Source organism: Eublepharis macularius, chromosome 17 (genome assembly GCF_028583425.1).
Source record: "Eublepharis macularius isolate TG4126 chromosome 17, MPM_Emac_v1.0, whole genome shotgun sequence".
Lineage (NCBI taxonomy): Eukaryota > Metazoa > Chordata > Lepidosauria > Squamata > Eublepharidae > Eublepharis > Eublepharis macularius.
The window spans coordinates 12,415,755-12,438,774 of NC_072806.1; the positions used below are offsets into that span (position 1 = coordinate 12,415,755).

The window sequence follows — 23,020 nt, forward strand, 5'->3', positions numbered from 1 at the left end:
GCTGTTTTCCCTGTTATGCACACTCCTAATCACAGGGCCAAGCTACAAGTGACAAATGACACTTGAACAGCAAGTGTATTTCTCCCTGTTCACTTGCCCTCCTCTCAATCCACTTGCCAGGCAAGTGTCTTTCATCATGTGTAGCTTGGCCCACAGTGTTTCTATGGACCCCTGCAGGGGAATCCAGACAGTTTTTTCATTAATTCTCCCCCAGTTCTCCTCCTTTCAGATCCTATCCCACATGGCCATGATCCCCAGCAGTCTTTCTGTGGGGCTTCTCCCCTTTTTCACCAACAGAAAAGCCAGTTGGGTCCAACTCTTGAGTTTTCCCCATCTTTCCTGCAATCTTTTCCAAACCTGCTCTGCTCTGATGCTTTGAGGAAGAGGCCGAGTCCAGCACCCTGTGTGCTTGGGAAAGTCTGGATCTTAATCCTGACCCTACCAACAGCAGCATTGTTTTCCCTTCCTCAGTCACCTGATGGCTTCTTTAAACATCAGCAATTGACATATTGTTATGGCATTACAGCTTGGAACTGTGGCAGTTATCGTAGCCAATGAGGTTAATCCAAGGTGCAATTACTGCAAATTGCAAGTTATGGCGTTACAACAGCATAACTATCTGTCTGGCTTCTTTTCTCGGCTTCTGTGCTGGACCAGTTGGCAATGGAACACTCTTCTGCTTGCATGTCACCCTGTTTCCCATCTCTGGGCCAAGCTACAAGTGACAAATGACACTTGAACGGCAAGTGGATTGAGTGGAGGGCAAGTGAACAGGGAGAAATACACTTGCTGTTCAAGTGTCATTCGTCACTTGTAGCTTGGCCTATTGTCTGCAATGTGCGCCCAGCCACTGACAACTCTAGTCTTCTTTGAGGTCCATTAGTTTTGTGCTTGAGGAGAAACTCATTGGATCAATAGGTTTGGGGACAATGCAAAAATAATAGTGTGTGTGTGTGTGTGTCCAACATTTGCCTTGGAGCACACCTTCCTCGAGTGTTGTTCGTGGTCCATAAACACAGAACCCCATTGTTGCACGCTCTCAGCACTGGTGGTTCAATGGTTTAGAGGGAGGACTGTGTTTTCTGTGCAATTTTGGTGCCATTGTGTGCAAAAACAGCTGCCCCAGAGTCTTAGCCCCTTGAAAAGATGAGTGTGTATTTGTGCATACACTGCCAACACAAAACTCATGAAATGAAAGGGAAAAAATGGACCCGTTCCAAGCTGGCACTGCAGCAGCCAGAACGAACGGGTAAAGACTTGTTCCGTAACCCACTGAACCAACATGGAAATAGAAACTTTCTAGATGCCAAGCCCTAAAGGTCACAGACACATATCTATATTCACCACCCCCCAGACAACTTCTCCAGCAGAAGCAGCACGAAAGAAACCTGTGATCAGATCCCAGAGATGAGGATGCTGAAGGTGGCCAGATCACTTCTCATCGTCAGGACAGCAGTTACTAGATCCAATCTTGGCCCAGTCCACACTAGTGCTCAGAAGGAGGGGGCACAAAGAAATCCAATGCTACTCATTGCTGTTGGGTTTCTCACCTGTCCACCCATTTCAGGGGTTGCCAACCTTTTTCTTGAATGGGAGCTACTTTCGGGTAACGGAAATATCTGGAGCTCCCCCCCCCTTCCCAACACATTGCCAAGTTTTTTTTCTGCCCAAGAAACAAAGAATGCAGGCTAGGAAGAGCTCCAGGAGCTGACAGCTAATCCTCACAGAGAAAAAGCCTATGAAACCAAAGTTTTTTTTTTAAAAAGCATACTGAAGATCAGTTTACAGTCTTTTCCTGGGTTTGCACAGCTACCTATAGGACAGCCCAGACCTAGTCTTTTGATGTAGGTGGGACAGCAAGCATGTAAAGACTGCCATGAAATAGTAATCACGTTCACAAATCTTTGTAATTAATGTTCAGAGATAAGAGGAGTGGCTGCTTCTTCTAATCTTAGCTTCTCATCGTTTTCCCCCCTCTTTGTTGATGCAACATTGTGAAATAGAATCACTTTGGGATTGAGAAAGTACACAATCCAGTTGGCAATTCTGAGCTTGTCAGCGAAAAGTGAGCAGGCTTGCTCTTGCAGTCTCCTTCGATGGAGGGAATGGATTTTCTATGGCTTCTCTTGGTGACTGGTGCTAACTTGTGGGGCATATCTGTAGTCCTCTTCCTGCTATGGGCAGCCCATTACCACTGGTCCCATATAGAACTCCCTCATGGGATTTGTCACCCTCGAAAGTTGAGCTTCTTGCATTTCCTTTTGGTGGTGAGCTTTGGAATGGTAAGTCACTCTTTGTTTGAAATTCAGAGCAGAAAGGGAGCCAGATGGGGTGTGGAGGTGTGTGTGTTTTTCTGATTATTTTATGTATAAGTCAGTTTTAGAATCATAGAGTTGGAAAGGATCTCCAATGTTATCTAGTCCAACCCCCTGCACAATGCAGAAAATTCACAACTCCGTCCCTCCCCCCACCACACACAGTGGCCCCTGCTCCATGCCCAGAAGATGGCAAAAGACCTTCATGATCCCTAGCCAAACTGGCCTGGAGAAAATTGTTTCCTGACCCCAAAGTAGCAATCAGCATTCTCCTGGCCATGTAAGAAGGGGCCACGAGAACTAAGCACAGATGCAACCCTTCTTGCTGTCCCTCTTATAATCTGCCGAGGTTCACAGAATAAGCATTGCTGTCAGATGGCCATTTAGCCTCTGCTTAAAAACCTCCGAAGAAGGAGAGCCCACCACCTCCCGAGGAAGCCTGTTCCACTGAGGGACCGTTATAACTCTCAAGAAGTTCTTCGTAATGTTTAGCCGAAAACTCTTTTGGTTTAATTTCCACCCACTGGTTTTGGTACAACCTTCTGGGGCAATGGAAAATGACTCTGCGCCATCTGCCACATAACAGCTCTTCAAGTACTTGAAGGGCAAGGTAGAAAGGATGCTGATAAAGGTTTGAAATAAAATAAATGTATTGCTTTCCCAGCTGATTCTCTGCCATGAATCCTGATGGAAGTGTGTTTCTGGCTGCCTTGCAGTGAAAGGAACAAAGATTGTTTTAGGAATTAACTATCAAAAAGAAGAAATGATTGATCATTATGGGTTCTACTCTATCTTCGATCTTAGTCCCCCCCCCCCCCAATGGCTACTCCATCACCATGGAGCACTGGTGCCTCATTTTGTCAAACAACTCCACCCTTCTGGTTTTTAGGAATCTTTGGAAAGCAGATCTTTTAAAAAAAGTTTTTGAAGGAAATTTTACAATGCGATTCAATGTAGAGTTAACTCCAGTCTAATCCAAATAGGCTTAGAGTGAGGTTGTTCATTTGTGGTTTAGGGATCTCTGGGCTTTACAGAATGAGAAGAAAACACAACGAAAACTGAATAATGCATACAACCAATTAATTAAATTAAAGCTGTATAATACAAAGAGCAAACAATGCAAGAGATTGCAGCATTAGAAAACAGTGCAATATGAACAGCATAATTCATACATATAATAACCTATGCAAGAATTAAAAAACAAACAAAACTTGCCTATTTTTTTCAAATACTAAAGTTAGATTCATGCTCAAATGATAAAATGCCCTCCTGAACAATTTGGTTTTCTTACAGCCCTATTCCCTGTATTTAAAATGCTATTCTGACCAACTGCATTTTTTCTACCTCTTTTATATAATATAATTGTTATGCTTTGTTTCAGCTCTGTTTCAAATTTCTGGTTGGTTCCACATTTCTGCAATCCAAATCCTATTTTTTTGTTTATTGAATGGCCCATCCTTTTGATTGTATTTGATTTACTCCGTGTAATCCACCTCAAATCCAATTGAGAATGACAAACAAACAAACAAACAAACAAACAAAGATGTCCTTCTGAATACCTCTGTTTTATTGAATCTGGAGAACATTTTTTGCAATACTTTTTATTTTATTGGTAAGTTTAAAATCCCATTAAAAAGGGAAGAGAAAAGAGAAAGAAATTAAAAAGAAATAAATGAGAAAAAGAAAAAGAGAAAGAGAGAGGACAGAAATTAAAGGAAAAAATAATACATGTATAAGAAATCATTTTCAGTTTTCTCTACGTCTATCATATCTTTACAAACATTATGCTTGTAGTTTTAATACCTCCAAAATTTACCTTTTTTGGTTATCTCCCATCCAAGTACTAACCTTCTTAGCAGAACCACAAGTGACGCCTGACACAGGTTGGACACTTGTCAGCTTCCGTCAAGTTTTGATGAGAAATGTAGGCATCCTGGTCTTGCAGCTTGGCTCTCCGACTGCTGTCCAATGGACTTTTCGACTGTCACTTGTCCAACATTCCGCCAAGCTGCCTACATTTCCCATCAAAACTTGAGGGAAGCTGACAAGTGTCCAACCTGTGCCTTTTGTCACTTGTAGTTCCGCTCTGAGGTCTGATGAGGCTCGTCTTGCCCAGCCCATCCAGAGCAGGGAGCCTTCTATTATGAGTAAATAAAATATAGGTTATTTTTCATAAATAAATAACATATGTCACAGCTAATGCGAATGTTTTAAAATGTATATATTTAAAAATAAAAACTGTGTCTAATCTTAGTATCTCCCCCTTCCTTTCCCTAATACAGAACCACATCTTACGGAAAGTAGGTCTCTGCAAACAGTTTACAATTTTGAGATTGATGATGGATGCAAGTGCAAAACCTGTGTTTAGAGATCCAAAGCTCACCATCGAGAATGTGTACATCAAAGGTATACTAGTAAGGATATACCAGCAGAAAGCACCACAGATTGTACGAAGGGGAGTCGTCCACATACATGGAGGTGCTGGTGTGGTGGGAAGCATTGGTAATGCAACATAGATGATTTCTTAAAGGTGTAACTTTTCATTTATTGGAATTAATCTTTTGAACATGGTTTAATTCGGTGAAATACAGGGGAGATACATATTTCAGCCCCCTTCCTTTTCTTGTTTTTTTTCCTTTTTCTGAAGCCTGGATATTTCATCTGTCTTCTAGCTATCCATTTTAATTTGGGGAACAATAAAGAGTTCAACCCAAACTGGATTCAGGTTTGAACTTATGCAAACACAGGGGTGTGTTTGATCATTAAATGTTATTATTTTGTCTTCTAGCAATATGACATCAAAGTCCTCCAAAATACAGAGTTGGCCAAAGGAAGGGAGGGTTTTTTTTTTTTTTGCAAAATTTTAGAATGACGGGGAAATGGCTTTCCAAGGAAATCAGGTCTGAATGTGAAATTATGACTGTGTAATATTTCTGTATCCCGGAGTTTTAATGCTGAGTCAAAATGAAAGTGACCCAGGCAGATAAATATGTGTTAGGAACAATGGCATGGGAAAGAATGTATTAATTTAACAAACATACCAAATGTTCCTGCAAACATTCAGTCTAACAGTTTCTCTACACAAGACATCTTACGCAGGGACACTGAAGTGACTTTCTTTCTGTGTGGTCTTGTATTCAAGTGTACTCTTGTCTCCTTAGCAGTGCATGTGTGTTCTCAATGGGAGAACAAATGTAAGATCTTTCACTTGAGTGTTCCTGTGTAAGATGTCTTGTGTAGACAGATTCTAAGACAGCGCTCATATAGGGCAGAGAAAGATCCCAAATCTTATACTTGTTTTCACAGTTTCATAGCTCCTGCCCAAGAACTTGATTGGATGAGGAAGCAAATGAAGTACCAATCAGCAGCCTTATTTTGGCTTAATTTGCATACCTCATTGACAGCTCAGAGGTGTCAATCATACGGTCCCTTGATTGACTTCTCTGTAACCACATGGGAGCTACTTTCCTTGTATGGGAAACTGGCAGGAGCAGCATCAAGCCACTGGAAGTCGTCCAAAGTGTTTTGATGCCTTTGGATCAGTTCCAAATGACCTCTCATTGTTTAGGGGCCCATCTAATATGGCTCTGAAACAAAATGATTCATTTTGGAGCACAATTTTTTCCTGCGATAAATACCCACTCCAAGTCCATAGCACAGTGTGATGACCATCTTTCCTAGTGTGCCAACAGTCATAACTAGAGGTGGGCACGATCCAAAAATTACCAATCAAGCTGATCGTGGATCGGTGCCGGCGATGATCCCGAACTAGTGATCCATACCGATTATCTCCCATTTCCGATCCATGATTGGGGAGGCCAAAGCGGAGGGGCGCCCCACTGCTCCCAGCTATGTGGGAAGGTGGGTGGTGGCGGCGACCACCAGGCCTGGCAGGCACGGGGAGGTGGCGATGAGCCACCTCCCCTCAGGGGGCAGGGGGTCTGGCTGCTCGATGGCGGCACCCCCCATGTGCCCACCCACCAGGCCAAAAAGGAGCATGCTGGCGAGAAATGAACGGAGGGTGAAGACAGCGGCCGCCGGGCCTGGTGGGCCCGGGGAGATGGCGACGAGCTGCCTCACCTCAGGGGGCGGGGGGTCTGGCCGCTCATCTGTGTTTGGCCGTCAGAGCTGCCTCTCAGGGTTTGCAGTGCCCATGGCTACAGAACACCCCCTTCCCCCTCCCTCCCCTGGGTGTCTTCTCCCAACTGGTGAGTGCTTTGCTGCTCCGTGGTTGGAAGGAAGCTCTGCTGATCAAGGCAAGCTGGGCTTCCATTCAGGTTTCCAGGGCGCCAGAAGGAGGGCAAACACATGTCAGGCATTCCCATGGCTCCGTTGCCAGGGGAATAGATTGCTGGTGCCTATGTGTCTGGCTTACCGATCAGAGCCCGATCACCCCGATCAAGCCCCGATCAAGCACCCCCCCCCCGAACGCTGGATCGGTCGCCATGGACGGCACCAATCCGCCGGGTCCCGATTGCGCGATCGCCATTATTGTGGGTATTTTTCGATCGTAATGCCGATCGTGCCCATCTCTAGTCATAACTTTACAAAGCATCACATTCCACCACAAAAAACACAGACACTGTGAAAATTAAGGACAATCTTAGTGTGAACTGTAGGCTCTGGTATATTTTAGGAATGATCTTGAGTCTGATTAAGGAGTGAATGAAGAGAGTTTATTCATGAACTACGACTTTGATTGAAAGCAGAGAAACAGAACAGACACTAACTACCTTACTAAACTGGGAGAGAGGGACTTCTGGGATGAAGCAGGAAGTAGATTAAGAATACCAATCTGGAGACATGCAAGAAGGACAGAAGAGAGGCAGAAAGAAGGATCTTATTTTGCTATCTATTTAACAGTCAGATTTGCTGCCCCCTGCAGGTATCCTATATCTTCTGCCTTCTCTGTACACATTGTATTTCCAACATGGAACTGTCCCCATTAAAAGCACTACATATGCAAAATGGTATGAGAGTCCTCTCGGGAGTTCAGTATGTAACATGGCTTGTTCACACATGCAGGCTGCACACCTGTAGTTGCAAGTTATGAACTTATTCATTGGGCTTAGTTTGAAGACCATCTGTTGGAGCTAAGATTTGAGTTAAGGTCTTCCCACCTTAGTTAGCACTCCGATTAGGGATCTGATCCCATTCCCCTGGTGGGGGTGGGGGAATTCCCCTGCTTCTACCCTTTGCCCCCACCCCACCACTTACCTGGCTGGTGGAAGGGGGAAAGATGCAGGAACAGGCCTCCTGGGACATCACTTCCTGGAAGTGTTGTTGTGCCACCCTGAGAGCAATCCTACTCTTTGCAGCAGGTTAATTTGAGCCCCACGTGGGTCAAATTGGGCCCATTGGTAGCCCAAAGCAGCCCGTGGTGAAGTGCACTCATGCCCCCGTGCTGCTCGTTAATGTCATTTCCTGAAAGTGATGTCATTGAGCATGTGTGGGGGTGTGCATGCATTTTGCATGCATGCAAGGAACATGATAGGAATGACGTAAAGGTAAGCACCAGGTCCCCCCTCCCACTGGAGGGTAAGGGGACCTGACAACCCTAATTCCGACTTACCATGCTACAGTAGAGTTACTGTACCATGCTACAGTAGAGTTAACCTTGTCTAAATCCATCAAAGTCAATGAACTTTGAATGGTATAGCTCTGGTTAGGATTGCACTATAGCTATATGATACTGATCTATTTTATGGGCTTATTGCAATGGTGGAGATACTGGACTGAATTTCTGTCATCTGCTTCCTTCCTCCTGAAATGGCCAAAAACATTGCCCCAAAATTGCAGCTGTGGGGTGGGGGACACCCAGGAAAAGCTTGGGGGAACCAGAAGTCTTCCATAAGAGGGGGGAACGGGCAAATATCACTTCCCTTTACACATGTGGAAATTTTAAGCAGAATCCAACCTATTGTGACATGTTGTAAACACTTGGAAGTGCTCTATAACTGTTAAAGATTATTCAATAACATGGTTATTTGGGGGGGAAATATCTTTTCTAGCGGCCTATGAAAAGGTGTGCAGGCATCTTGCGAAGGAAACGGATTCAGTGGTTTTTGCTATTGAGTAAGTGAATCCAGACCTGTTCTATCCATTGGAGATATTTTGCTTCTGAAACAAGGAGTGGGTGGATGGTTTGGTTGAATATATATTCTATTAGTTACCTAACATGTTGCTGGGAGGGATTATCCTCCCAGTTGTATTTTCACTGGTTCTACAATTTCTTCTTTTTAGAGAGTTATTACCAGCACCTTAAATAGAGCCCCGTGGCACAGAGTGGTAAGCTGTAGTACTGCAGCCCAAGCTCTGCTCACGACCTGAGTTCGATCCCAGAGGAAGCTGGGTTCAGGTAGCCAGCTCAAGGTTGACTCAGGGCCAAGCTACAAGTGACGAATAACACTTGAACAGCAAGTGTATTTCTCCCTGTTCACTTGCGCTCCACTCAATCCACTTGCCGTTCAAGTGTCATTTGTCACTTGTAGCTTGGCCCACAGCCTTCCATCCTTTCGAGGTCGGTAAAATGAGTACCCAGTTTCCTGGGGGTAAAGTGTAGATGACTGGGGAAGGCAATGGCAAACCACCCCATAAAAAGTCTGCCAAGAAAAAGTTGTGATGCAACATTCCCCCATGGGTCAGTAATGACTCGGTGCTTGCACAGGGTGCCTACCAGCACCTTAGGAAACAATGTCCCCAAATTTCAGCCACTTACTTTAACACATAGTGGAAATACACATTTCAAAGTACCTAGGGATGCTCAAATGAGCCTCATTTCATGTGTCCCCCCCCCTCCAACTTCCCATGCATTCGCTCACAGTCATACTTCATGTTGCTCCCCATGAGTACATTCACACGTTCAATATCAGTTCCTCCTCAACTGCTAAAAGTATCCCAGGCTTTTATTGTGAAGCACCGGTGTTTTCCATTTTTCCTTTCTGATAACAATGTGGCTTGAAATTGATGCAAATTGTTACATTACATTTCTATAAAGAAATACTTCTGGCTATGCCTTTCTTTGCTACCCCTGTAGTTAATCTTCGATAAGGACATTCTCTGTTTACAACTGCCACATTCCCAGTTTCCTCCACCTCCCACCTCCATTCATTGAAATGCCGATCTTGACACTTCCTCACACCTTAAAGAATATAACTTGGCAAGTCAGAGGAGCCTAAAGTACTTGCTCTACGGTGTCCATCCTTGAGAGTTTTTGCTGCAAAAACAGATCTGAATTGACGCTCTGCTCTCCCAACTCACTTGCAAACGCAATCACACAAAGGGAGCTTCGGTGAAAGCAGCATTCACATGTGCTGAGCAAGAAACAGCACACACGTGAATTAAGGACCACACATTAAATCCTGTGCTTGAGCATCCCCAAGTACTCCACAATGTGTATTTCCACTCACAGTGTAGCCCAAAGTAGAGTTATGCCCTTCTAAGTCCATTGAAGTAAAGAAGCTTACAAAGATTTTATTCTGCTTAAGACTGCATTGACAATTTTCTTTCTGTAAAAAGCAAAGAAGGGTAGGGGGGGTGGAATCCGTAACTTATTCATGTTACATTTTTCATTGTACTTCTTAAGGTTTAAAACAGACATAAGCACACCTCAGCAATTACCTGACAAATACTGAAGTCACAAATCAAATTAAAAGCTAAAACAAATGCAAACTATCAAAGTGTAATAACACAACATTTTAACAACATAATATAATAACATCACAAATTATAAGACTATATGACTGAAGAACAAACACATGGAATGTTTCTTGTCTGAAGAAGAGTTTTGTGTGATCAGGAAGCTGACACAGCATGACAGCTTGAAAACTTAGCTTAAGACCTTTTTTTCATATTGAGACTCTCCAGTTACAATTCTAAAGACACTTTCCTGGGAGTAAGTGCTATTGAATAACGTGGGAATTATTTCTCAGCAGAGCTGGTTAGGATTGCGCCCTGGAACTACAGCCATCTGGCAGTGTGATTTTTGGGTGTGCACATGTAAAATTCATGTGTGTGGTCGGGGAGTCCTCTTGCATGGATTGCCCCGGTTTGTTCATTTTTTAAAATAAGAAATTCTTTGCAGCGCACACTTTTATAGGAGTGTGGTTTCTCTGGGAAAGGAACTATCATTGGGTGCCTTTTGGAAAGCAATCCCAAATTATGCAGTATTTCAAGGAGATCTGAATTAATAGCCCTGTGCACTGTTATTTGGGGCACAGAGATCTTGCTGTACAACTGATGCAGATTATACGTATGTTCTTTGGTTCCAACAGGTACGGTCTGGTCCCCGAGAATCCTTATCCATTGCATTTTCAACAGTGTCTCGATGTGACCATACATTTATTGGAGCATGCAGGAGACTATGGGGCAGATCCTGCTCGCATAATCCTTTGTGGGGACAGCTTTGGAGGCTTAATCACTACAGTCACTTGTCAGGCACTGGTACAAAGAAAAGACATACCAAAACCACGCGCTCAGATTTTGCTCTACACTCCCGTTCAATTTGTGAAGTTTAGCTTGCCTTCTTATAGGCAAAACTGCTTTATCCCTCTCTTGCTCAGGAGGCAGTTTGTAACTTTTGGAGCACAGTATTTCAACAGAGATGTCTTAATAGCTGACGTGTTGCTAGAAGGTTCCTATGTGACTGAAGACATGAAAACAAAGTATAAAAAATGGCTAAGTGCTGATAATATACCCAAAGAATTCCGAAAAAGAGAAAGTAAAGTACCTGTTCCTGCACCCCGTTTTGCGGATATTCACAACATTATACGTATATTATTGGACACAAAATTTTCCCCTCTTTTTGCTGATGATGACGTCATTCGGCAGCTGCCAGAGACTTTCATTTTAACCTGCGAGTATGACATTCTGAGAGACGATGGGATTTTGTACAAAAGAAGGTTGGAGGAGAACGGCGTCCGTGTGACCTGGCACCACCTGGTGGACGGATTTCATGCTGCACTTTTTTTCATTGATAATTGGTTTTTCAGTTTCCCCTGTACCAAAATAGGAATGGACCATGTCGTTAATTTCATTAGAGGTTTATAAACCTGTAATATGGGAGGCAGGCCAAGGGATAGGATTATATCCTGTCATTCCATTCAGATAAATGTGGAGAGAGCTTTCCTGTGGAGAAGGAAGCTAATCCTCTAAAGGAAACTTTCTTGGGACAGCTTGGCACCAGACAGAGAAAGTTGGTAGGATTCAACCCAGGAAATGCTGTAACTTTCAGAAGAATTGTGCATCTATAAGAAAGCACTATTTACAGAAAATAAGACTGTGTTGCTCTTTATTTATTTACTTATTTAAGGTAAAGGTAGTCCCCTGTGCAAGCACTGAGTTGTTACTAACCCATGGAGGGACGTCGCATCATGACGTTTTCTTGGCAGACTTTTTGTTATGGGATGCTTTGCCATTATCTTCCCCAGTCATCTACACTTTCCCCCCAGGAAACTGGGTACTTATTTTACTGACCTCAGAAGGATGGAAGGCTGACTTGCTTACTTATTTTCTTGTTTGTTTGTTTACTACATTTATTGTCTGCCTTTCTATGACCCACTAGGTTTATGAAGTATAAAACAGACCTCAATCACAAGTTTACTCAAAACAAATACCAGCGAGGTCAAGGGAATTAACTGCTAAACAAATATGCATAAGATCACAGCCCTTGAGTCAGTCTAAACTTTGACTAAAATTATATTTTGTGTAAATTCTGATAATCCCATAAACTCTGCAATATCACTGGACATATCTCTTCCAACTAAAGTTGCCAACCTCTAGGTGAGGCCTGGAATTCTCCTAGAATTACAATGCATCTCCAGACTACATAGATCGGTTCCCTGGGAATAAATGGCAACTTTACAGTGTAGACTCCATGGCATAGCCTCCAAGCCGGGATCCCCAGGCTCCACCCTCAAATCTCCAGGAATTTCTCAACTTGGAATTGGCATCCCTTCTTCCAGCACATATATTCTGTTCTATGCAGACGAGTTTTTCAGACCTACAAAATCTACCGATCAAAACCCGATCTTGTTTATACCTATTCTTAAACAGAGTACATGTTTCTAATCTGGAAAGTATTATTTGTAATGTTCAGGAATTGTTTAGAAGTATTCTGGCACCTCAGTGGGAAGCGTAGTTTTAAAAGACAGAGCTGGCTGAGAGTGCTCCTCAGAGGGTTTGTTAATATCACCTTCACCTTCCCGAGGTCAATTTCACCCCTCCAGTCTAAAGCTGTGTGGGATTGCAACCAGAGGACTGCAAGGAATGGAAATGGGCTGGAGCTGCCTTCCAGAGCTGGGCTTGGGCCTGGGAGGTTATAATGGGCTGAAGTCTCCCTTCTGGTATTTCACAGTCCCTTCACACAGCTCTAGTGTATAGCAAAATCTTTTCCCTGAGCCAGCTCTGTCTTTTAAAACTACACTTCCCAGCTAACATTGCGTCTCCCAACACATATTCTTCATGTGTCAGTGGTCCTCTGAGCAGTAGAACATCTTGCTTTGAATGAAGAAGGTTTCCAGGCCAATCTTCAGCATCTCCAGTTAAAGGGATTATATTATGTGAAAGATCTCATTCTTAGTCTTGGGTTCACTACCCATCAGAATGGATGGCCTTGACAGACCAATGGTCTGATTAATAAAAGTCAGATTCATGTGTTTACCTCTTGCTGAGTGCATTCAAATGATACCGGCACATAAAGCACAAGTGGCATCTTCTCCCGTCCCATCTGTATCTCTGATCTTTGCCATCAGTATTTTTTTTTCTGTGAGTTATAATCCTCGTGGAAGAAATCAATCACTTCTCATTAATATCCCGTGGAAAATGGGACTATAATACACTCAGGCTGCTTCCACACACATTGGACAATGAACTTTCAATGCTCTTTAGTGATCGGCCATTTCCACACACGTTGGATAATGCATTTTCAATGCACTTTAACGATCCTTTGGAAGTGGATCTTTGGTTTCACACATGAAAATCCAGTTCCAAATGATCACTAAAGAGCATTGAAAGTGCATTATCTAATGTGGGTGGAAGCAGCCATCATTTGGAACTGGGTTTTCATGTGTAAAACAAAAAATCCACTTCCAAAGGATTGCTAAAGTGCATTGAAAGTGCATTATCCAATGTGTGTGGAAACGGCCTCAGTAAAATAGTCCCCTTTCAGAAAACGATTTTGGCATTATGCTAAACCTTTCCAGTGAAGTGACCAATGTACAGTTGCAGGTAATGAGTGCATCTTAATAAGATTTAATACCATATATAATCACTACCGAAAAGACTATAATGATAGCCTGCTACAATTCCTGCCTGGTGTTACAGCCCTATGACCTATTTATCCATGTTTGGTAACATCCCTGCTGATTACTGCAATGTTGACCCTACAACAGCTGATGGAGGGACTGATAATATGAACTTGCCATGATGAATGCATTTTTTCCAGCAATTAATGATCTTGTCTGGATTCCATTCTGTTTTGACAAATCAATACCCTACTTTTGATCTCTAAAATCTCAAGCAGTTTAAGGTCAGGGAACTGAAAGTCCACCTTTCCCTCACTTGATGCTGCATATCCATTTCAATCTTCTTCTGAGAACTTTCTCAAGTCCTCATCTCCAGGCACCATCATATTTGAATGTCAAGCTTTTTTTCTAATTGGAAAAGTGGAGAGACTGATAAATTGAAAGCTTTTAAAAATTACACAATAGAGGTTCCAAACTGTTCAAAGGATGGAATAATATCTGGTTGAAAAATGTTTTTTCCACATAATACTGTAGCGTTACATAACTGAGTTCTATGACAATTTGACCGTTTGATGATAGGATAAACAATAACACTGCAATGGGAGAGTCCAAAAATTCTCTTTATTTTATCTTAACCGTTATCATCTGTGTCCACTTTCTTAACTATTACGGAAACCTAGAAAGATTGGCGCTAAGAAAATAATATTGCAAACAGCTCTGCCAGATTAGATCCAAGGTCTATGTGGTCCAACATTCTTTTGAATAATCAACTACCCAAATGCCCTTTCACAAGGGTTCTAGGAATGCCTGGGTTTTTGTCCTTCAGCTTTGCATGAAAAAAAGGGGAAATGAGAGTCAACGGCAGTTTTCCATTGGTGCGAAAAGTTTTGCAAGCCCATGCGCAGCTTCTTGCTGAAGAACAAGAACAGCATTGCATCCAACACTTTCACAGATTCTTATGCAAGATTTTGGAGAACAACATGAGTACTTCTTTTCCTTCTATTGTCTATAACACCACTTATTGTTTCGGGAGCTACTTTTGAGCCCTTAGCAATTCTATATAATTTTATTTTTAGAACAGTGGTTCCCAGCCTTTTTGATATGGTGATCTACAAGTCCAAATTTACTTTGTATTGTGACTAGAGATGGGCACGAACAGCAATAGGAACTTTAAAAAGCCATGAACAGCCCAATCAGCTGTTCACAAACAAGCTGTTTGTGAGGCCCCATTCTAAGCGAATAGGTGGTCATTGCAAGACTTGTAGTTGCTGTTCGTCAAGCCAGACAATCTGGCACCTGCAATCAATTCCCTTGGCAACCGGAGGCAGGACCTGCCTGAACTCTGTCTGAACTCCTGCTGTTGCCCTGGAAACCCCAATCTAAGCCCAATTTAGCTTGATAGGCAGGTCTTCCTTTCAAGTGTGGAGCTCCAAATTTGTTACAAGGAAGCAAAGAGCAGGGGGGAGGGGGGCTCTCAGCTCTGGTTTTGCAGACAGTGGAGAGGGAGAGACAGCTGCTGTTGGCATTTTGAGAGAGAGACATGGAGAGTGCATTGGAGCTTGAATTTTCTTTGTGTGTGGTGGCATAGGGATCTACCTCTTCAAGTTCCAGGGCTGCTGCCAGGCTCTAGGCCAAGCTACTATTTATTACTGGTACCTTTCCTGCTGCCTGCTCAGCTAAGGTTTCTGGGAGTGGTGTGGTAGGGAGTGGTGTGGTAGGGATCTTGATGGCTGGAGGAGAGCCTGCTGCACCCCATGAACAACGAACATGTTCATGAACAGTTCATGTTTGTCAATGTCCATTGTTTGTTCTTTGTGGATGGCAACAAAGAATGAACACCATGTTCATTTTTTTTCTGTTCATGCCCATGTCTAATTGTGACCCATCCAGGGCTGGCCCAAGAGATTGAGAAGGTACTGGGGCATGGGGGGGGGGGTTGATGAAAAAAACTGAAATGCTAAAAATCAACAAACAGCAGCATCAAGAAATAATCATAAGAACTAGTCATAAAGCAGTAGCCGGTGCAAAATCTAAAATGGCAGCAGTAAAAAAAAAACCCTCAAAATCAGCAAGTTGTCAACATTAGTCCTACCACAGAACAGATTTAAATGACCAAAACAAAATCAAAACATTAAAAACCCTTTAAAAACTATCAATCCCATTACAGTACAGTATTTTTCCTATTGTCAAAAGGTGATGTCACAGAGAGAAAGCATGGTGTAGTAGTTAGAATGTCAGAGTAGGATCTGGGAAACCCAGTTTCAATTCTCCGCTCTGCTATGGAAGTTAGCTGGGTGACCTTGGGCCAGTCACACGCACTCTGCTGAACCTACCTCATAGGGTTGTTGTGAAGACAAAATAGAGGAGAATGCTGTAAGCTGCTTTAGGTTCCCTCTGGGAATAAAGGTAGTGTACGTGCGTGTTGTGACAAACAGATGAGCAGCCAATTGGATATTCTTTTGGCAGTTGGTAAACCCAATAGGTGATTAAATTTTCAGTCCATTTAGGATAGCGTTGTGCCTCCTCCTGATGGGTTAGGTTCACAAACAAACAAACAAACAAACAAACAAACAAACAAACAAACAAACAAACAAACAAACAAACAAACAAACAAACAAACAAACAAACAAACAAACAAACAAACAAACAAACAAACAAACAGCTTCCGAAATGTTAAAGGAAGTTTCCAGGTAATTTGTGAGGATAAAACGAACGAGAATGCTGTAAGCTGCTTTGGGTTCCCTCTGGGAATAAAGGTAGTGTACAAACAGACAGAAAAACAGGCAGGCAGGCAGACAGACAGACAGGCAGGCAGGCAGGGTTATCCAGCTTCCAAAATGTTAAAGGAAGTTTCCTGGTAATTTAATGCTTTAAAAGTGACCTTCAGTGCTTTGAAACTGGGCTCAGATAGAAATCAGTAACAGGTTTAATTGGCAGCATGAAGAAATTCTATTGCTGTGGTGGGTTTAATTTAGAACTCTTGCTACCATTTTTTGAGCCCACTGAAGTTTCCAAATGGTCTTCAAAGATAGCCTCAGATAGAGCACGCTAAAACATCCAACACCAATGTTGTCAAGCCATGTGTGACTGTGACCTCTAGAACAGCTTTTTCATAGAATGGCAGCAATCAAGAAACTGGTTTAAACTGATAAAATGCATTCCTGGAAACCACAGCAACCTGCTTCTCAAGAAGCAGGGCAGAGTCCAAGAACACTTCCTGACTGTGAACCTAACCCATCAGGAGGAGGCACAACACTGTCCTAAATGGACTGCAAATTTAATCTCCTATTGGGTTTACCAACAGCCGAAAGCATATCCAATTGGCTGCTGATCTGTTTGTCACAACAGTGGTGGCTCACACTCTTAAAACGAAGGAAGACCTGATAGGGAAGTCTCAGCTTGTATGTTTTCCTTGGCAGCACCACTCCCAAAGAAGTGTGGGAAGTTTCATCTCTGGTGATCTCCAGGACAGGAAAAGAACTTTGGAAATTGGTCTGCAGTTGTGATTATTGCAGGTGTTAGTTTGAATATTTATGGTATTACCTGTACTCCTGGAAACCCCTTTGAGTATACATTAATCAAGCGGCAAATAAATATTTTAAATAAATAAATAAATAAGGTTTCATTTTGTTTGCCAACATCAAGTGCTTCAGCTCCTCCAGATGTTAATCGAGGGTTTCCACAACCTCTGATGGAAAGGAGAGACAGAGTTATGTGTCATCAACATATTCTTGACACTGAACACCAAAATTATAGAACACTTTGTCTAGTGCTTTCATCCAGATGTTAAATAGGAAGGGAGACAATCTGAAATCTTGTAGAACCTCAAAAACCAAAGGCCAAGAGGCTACCAGAACCACTTTCTGGGACGTGTCCTTCAGGAATGATTGGTGCTATGATAGAACAACATCTAGCTAAATCTCATCCCAAACAGATGTTGCAAAATACATGGGTTGATGGTACTGATTACAGAATGCTGCTAGGAGATCCAGAAAAAAACTAAAAGGAATGCATTCAGCCCTGTCTGTAGTCAGCTAACATCCCCAAGTAGAGTGGACCAAGGCAATTGCTGACCCATTACATGATCAGAAATGAGAATGAAAATGATCCAGATAACAGTAATCAAATGCTTATCATTCAATCATTGAAATGTGTTTTTAAATCCTTAGCCCAAACTGTTTTGAGCCTTAATGGTAAGCACATTTCAGCCCTAATAGAAGCGGGAACAATTTTGGCTCAGCCCCTTTTTAGGGATGGAGTACATGGCAGGGCAAGTCTTGCCCAAGACTGTATACAGCCCAGCCAATAGAGGAGAAGCATGGAACAGATATTTAAGCCAGCTCTGCTTCCTAGAGTGCAAGGTTTCCTATTTGCTTGGCTTGCCAAATCTGAGTTCGAAAATTCCTGGAGATTTGGGAACCTGAGGTGGGAAGAATTTGTGAAGGAGAAGGAGTTTAATTGGATGTGATATCATAGAATCTGCCCTCCAAAGCAGCCATCTTCTCCAAGGGGAGGGTTGTCAGGTCCCCTTACCCTCCCAGTGGGAGGGGGGACCAGGCACTTACCTTTCTTACTGTTTTTGTGCACATACAAAGTGCAGGAGATCTCCTGGGGCCATGCGATGACATCATTTCCCAGAAGTGCGAAGGGGCTGGGAGCACTCTTGTGTTCTGGAGTGGGCCAATTTGGCCCCCAAATTGGCCCAAATTTAAGCCCATTTGGGGCCCTAATTGGCTTGCTGCTGGCACAGTGATGTCACTCCCAGGCATGATGTCACTGGGAACATGCCTGGGAAGCGTGTTTCCCATCTCCCCCCCCACCAGACTGGTGAATAGTGTGGAAGTGAAGTGTGGAAGTGGGGGATCCCCCACTCCCACCGGGGGACCTAGGATCCCTACCCTGGATTCTGGAGATCAGTTGTAACTCCAGAAGAACTCCAGATAGGACACTGCCCACTCTGTGATCGGAATAATGTGGAAGTAGCCAGTCACCTGCGGGACTGAGAAGCAACTTGGTGTCAGGAGGGAATGCCTTTCAGATTAGTTTAGAGGGAAGCCACTGTTTTTGGCCAGCTCCTCATTTTTTGGTCAACTTGAGAGTTGGAATTAGACCGGATGCCTTGTTATAATTAAGCTGATTGCAGAGGCTATACTTGTGTTTATCTGTGGTAGCACAGAGTCTGGAATCTATGGTATCCCTGCTGTGATCCCTCCCTTCCTGAAACCTTACCCTCCCCAGGCTCCACCCCTAAATCTCCAGAAATTTCTCAAGTTGCAGTTAGCAACCCTACTGCCACTGTAGTTGTATAACTGGCAAAATATGATTTCTCCCTCTGAGACAGAGGACATCTTGAAGATGGGTGATTCCAACCCTGTATTCAGGGAGGCAGAAACTAATTTGAACTTCCTGTTTTTCTAGCGGGAGTCACCCTTTCCTTCAGTTTTGTTCCTGCCTCGACAGAGAGAGCTGCTTCTTAGGCTTCTGCCCCATACTACTGTATACTTTCCCCTACATTCTACCTTTCAATTCTTCTCTTAAATACCTGCCTTCTGGTGGTGCATCTAGCTGCAGGGAGTTCTCCTAAGCATTTTCCCGCTCTTTTTAGTCATGGCCATTACCTCCCTCTCCTTCCTATCTGACCTTCCTCAGGGAAACCTCTTATTCTTCTTTTCTCTGCCTCAGCCATGAGTGGCTCCTTTCCCCCCTCCTTTTATGCTCCCCCATACAATGAGGCTAACCATAGCGTAAAAGCTTTCTGCATTCATCTCCTTTTCTTTTCCCGCTCTTTTCAGCTGCAGTGGTGGCCATTTTAGAATTCCAGAATCTGGATAGCTTTGAGCCTGCATGGAGGCCATAACAACAAATGGCTTCTTGTCAGAAGGTGAGCTGGTGACCCCACCTTAATGCCTTTCCTGTTGATCCGGGGATGGGAAGTGGACCAGATCACGAGATGCCCCGACTACTGCCTTGTGTACTCATTAGCATTTTAGAATCATTTGAAATCCAACCCTTGTGTAAAATGCATTGGTGGAGAGTGCCTTCAAGTCACAGCTGACTTATGGCGACCCCTGGTGGGGTTTCCAGGGCAAGAGACTAACAGAGGTGGTTGCCATTGCCTGCCTTGGCAACCCTGGTCTTCGTTGGAGGTCTCCCATCCAATTACAAACCAAAGCTGACCCTGCTTAGCTTCTGAGATGTGACAAGATCAGGCTCACCTGGGCTATCCGGGTCAGGAAAGTGCATGACTATAATCTAAACCCGGATGTGACAAGATCATGGATCACCATGGCTAAATTACACACCTGTTGGAGATCGTGTTCTTGTCTAGAACAGGCTGACTCCTGATAGGATTGGGATCAACCCTTCTCCTCCTCCTCCTCTACTTGGTGAGACATCAAACTGTAGTGATTCTTTTCCAGATTGCAATTCCAATTCTTAAGAAGGCTGGAGTAGAATATATGCGATTGCAGCATGTAGTGTGAGGCATATGAGTCTCGGCATATCTCAGCATAGCTGTCTGTGCAGGTGATAAACAAGGCAGGCTGTAGTGCTGGCTGAGTTTGAAATCAGGATATGGTCGATCAAATGTTGGCAGCCAGCAAAAGAACAAGGTTGCTATTAAGCCATATCTTGCAGTCTTACGTTTTCATTCTGGAGTGTGTGGGACAACGATAGCAACAAAAGAAACAAATATTGCGCAACCATTGGTAGTGGCGATGACTCTCCCAGAGTGGCTCGTAAAGCATCTTTCCGACAGGATACATTTTAGGCTGTTGGAATGATAGGAACACAGAACAGAGTTGGGCAAGCAATGTGAGCAATTAAATTCGTGAAATCATCATCAATAATCAAATGGTAATTCATGTGCAGGAAAAAGAAAATAAGAGGTCTTCTAGTAGAAGAAGTGCCCTTCCAGGAAATATTTCTATTAATGAAAGAAGGCCAGGAGAGATTGCAGGAGTCATATGTCAAGAGGTCCACGTGAAGACAAAAAAACAGTAAAACTGGAACAGGTTCTTTGGGAGGAAGTTAATGAACCTACCTGATTCAAAGGAAAGACAATCCAAGTTAGGTTTCCAGCCTATTCTTGACAGGATTGTGTAGAGAAACTGGTATCATCTGCCACAAGATTTAAGGCAAGCGTCTAGATGGGTAGGCCTGCCAGCAAGAGAATGACTCTGCAATTTTCAGGCACGGGTGCTTGTCATGAAGAAGAAGTCTCTGAGGTTAGGCGGAGGCAAGACTGAAGGAACCTAGCTGATTGAGCTTATTTATCTAGCGGTGGTTCTTATGGGAAGAGGATATGTGCTGGGGCGGTGGTGTAAAGTGATTCTGACTAGAGATGGGCACGAACCGGAATATGAACCAAAAAAACCCATGAACCAGCCCGGTTTGTGGTTCGCGAACCAGTGGTTCATGGAAGCTCATTTCCACGAAATTCTACGAACTGGTCTACTGGTTCGTTTGTTTTGTTTTAAAGAGCAATGCCCCTTTCCCTGCTGCTGCAAAACGGCAGGGAAAGGGGTGTTTAAACCTGCGGATCAGCTGCTTGTCGGGAAGATCCCCGACATTTAAACAGCGGGGCTTGGCTTGCCGGCCAGAAGTTCCTGGCTGGCCAGCCAAGCCCCACCCACAGTTTAAATGGCCATTTCCCTGCCAGTTGGCGTGGTGGGGAAATGGCCATTTAAAGAGTGGGTATGGCTTGGCTGGCCAGCCAGGAACTGAAGGTGGGGCTATACCCCAGGTGGGGTCTTTATACCCTGGGATTATAACTTGATTGGATGTCTTGGACTTTGAATCTGAACGCTGACTAATAACATGGTGTGATATCTGCAAGTTAGCAGCATAGATTAGATTGGCAAAGTCTTTGCTGGTTAAGCATAGAGTAGGCATTAGCTAGCTTTATTGTTATTCTTATTGCACATTTCCCTTTTTATGCACAATTTTAATAAAGCAAAACATTTTTCATAACTGTGTGGTGTTCATTGGTTTCTGGCTTCATCTGAACCCAGTGCCCAGGCCTGGCTGGTCTAGCTATAGCTACCTTTGTAACTTTTGGGGGGGAGATTCGGCATCTGACTCTCTGCTATAGTCCAGTAAGGTCTGAGGTTTGTCTTCCACAGCCTCTGTGTTAGGACTTAGTTGGGGGAAATGTTGGCAGCCAAACAACCTGTGCTGTGTTTAGTGGTTCTCTGTTTGGTTGGTTTACCTCCTGTTTCTGTAGCACCCCACCTACCCGGACCAGTGAGCTCCTTTGTTCCTCTCAAATTCTTACCAAATTATACTTGGGGTGCCTTGCCCTGTTTCATGAGATGTCTCCAAGAGTTTAGATAAGTTTAGACATGTTTGTCAATAGCTTCAATTTCTAAAACAGGCTAATCTGGCCACAGTTCAACATTCTTTGGTAAAATCTGGACTAGATTACTGTAGCATATTGTACATGGGGGTACCATTGAAGATGGTTCAGAAATTTCATTTGGCTCATAATGCTGCAGCCAGAATTCTGACTGCTATGATCTCATGATCCCACTGAGATATCTATGGAACTGGTCACCTATGTGTTTCTATGTCCAATACAAAGAGCTAGTGCTGACCTTTGGTCTAAATGGGCAGGGGACAGGCTACTTGAAAGTGGGGGTGTGCATCAAGAAAGTTTTCCATTTTAGTTTTGGTTTCGGGGGGTTCCAGAATGATTGACTACTAGTTTGTTCTAGTGCTGGCTCAGAACTGATCCATTCCCCCCCCCCATTTCGGTCTGTTGCACATGCGCAAAAGCATGCTGTTCTTTTGGGGGGGGGGAGTTGGGAAATGAGGTTCAGAGGCAGCTGTTTTTGTGCTTAACCCAAAACAGTATCAACTGTTAGTCCCTCTCCTAGTCTAAACTGCTCTGGCACTGGAATGATGACTCTTGAGAATGTCATTCCACTGTGACAGCTGCCATTCCAGCCCCAGAGCAGTTTTTCTGGTCCCAGGAACTATCATTCTACTCTTGGGGCTGCCATTTAAGCCCCAGAACATGATTCTCAAACTCCATTCCACATTTTCATTGCAACTTTTCTATATTGTAATGTTTTCCCATATTTCCAAAGCTGATAGGCGGGGAGGTAACGGGTCTACCTTTGCACGGGATTAGCAGGGAGGCGGAGAATGACATTTCTTGGGTAGCTATGGAGTGGGAGGTGGGGAGATGCACTTAATCTGCACATGGGTCTCATTTCCCTTTCCCACCAATAGAGTTAACTAATCATGTATCTTTCTTCAGATACGATTAACGCTGTTCAGGAAAACAAGCTGCTGCCCGGCAAAGCAAGCCTTGCTTGCTACTGTCAACTACAGATGGAATGAAACACTCAAACATTTTGGCAGGAGGGAATCATTGCCCTTTAGTTTCCTGGATTTAGTTCAGCGTTCTGGAAGCTGCTTTAATGAGCTGAACTAGAGAGTTCTGTGTGTATTTTTGGC

The 23,020-nt window shown here is 43.6% G+C and overlaps 1 protein-coding gene across 2 annotated transcripts; it reads left to right on the forward strand.

The window, feature by feature from the left end:
* The first annotated feature begins 2,042 nt into the window (after positions 1-2,042).
* On the forward strand, positions 2,043-11,716 carry LOC129344693 (arylacetamide deacetylase-like 4). 2 transcript variants are annotated; one of them, XM_055001528.1, is made up of 4 exons: positions 2,043-2,282; positions 4,598-4,817; positions 8,327-8,390; positions 10,589-11,716. In XM_055001528.1, the coding sequence occupies exons 1-4, from the start codon at positions 2,097-2,099 to the stop codon at positions 11,361-11,363; spliced, it is 1,245 nt and encodes a 414-aa protein (XP_054857503.1). In that variant the 5' UTR covers positions 2,043-2,096; the 3' UTR covers positions 11,364-11,716. The 2 variants fall into 2 exon arrangements, with proteins under 2 accessions (XP_054857503.1, XP_054857504.1); XM_055001529.1 differs by having other exon boundaries at positions 4,598-4,721.
* The last annotated feature ends 11,304 nt before the right edge of the window (positions 11,717-23,020 follow it).

What these genes read in the sequence shown, in the direction of transcription:
- LOC129344693 (XM_055001528.1), top strand. Translation starts at nt 2,097, where the DNA reads ATGGAGGGAATGGATTTTCTATGGCTTCTCTTGGTGACTGGTGCTAAC. An exon ending in TGGTGGTGAGCTTTGGAATG is followed by an intron (nt 2,283 to 4,597) that starts GTAAGTCACTCT and finishes TCCCTAATACAG; the next exon opens with AACCACATCTTACGGAAAGT. An exon ending in TGGTGTGGTGGGAAGCATTG is followed by an intron (nt 4,818 to 8,326) that starts GTAATGCAACAT and finishes TATCTTTTCTAG; the next exon opens with CGGCCTATGAAAAGGTGTGC.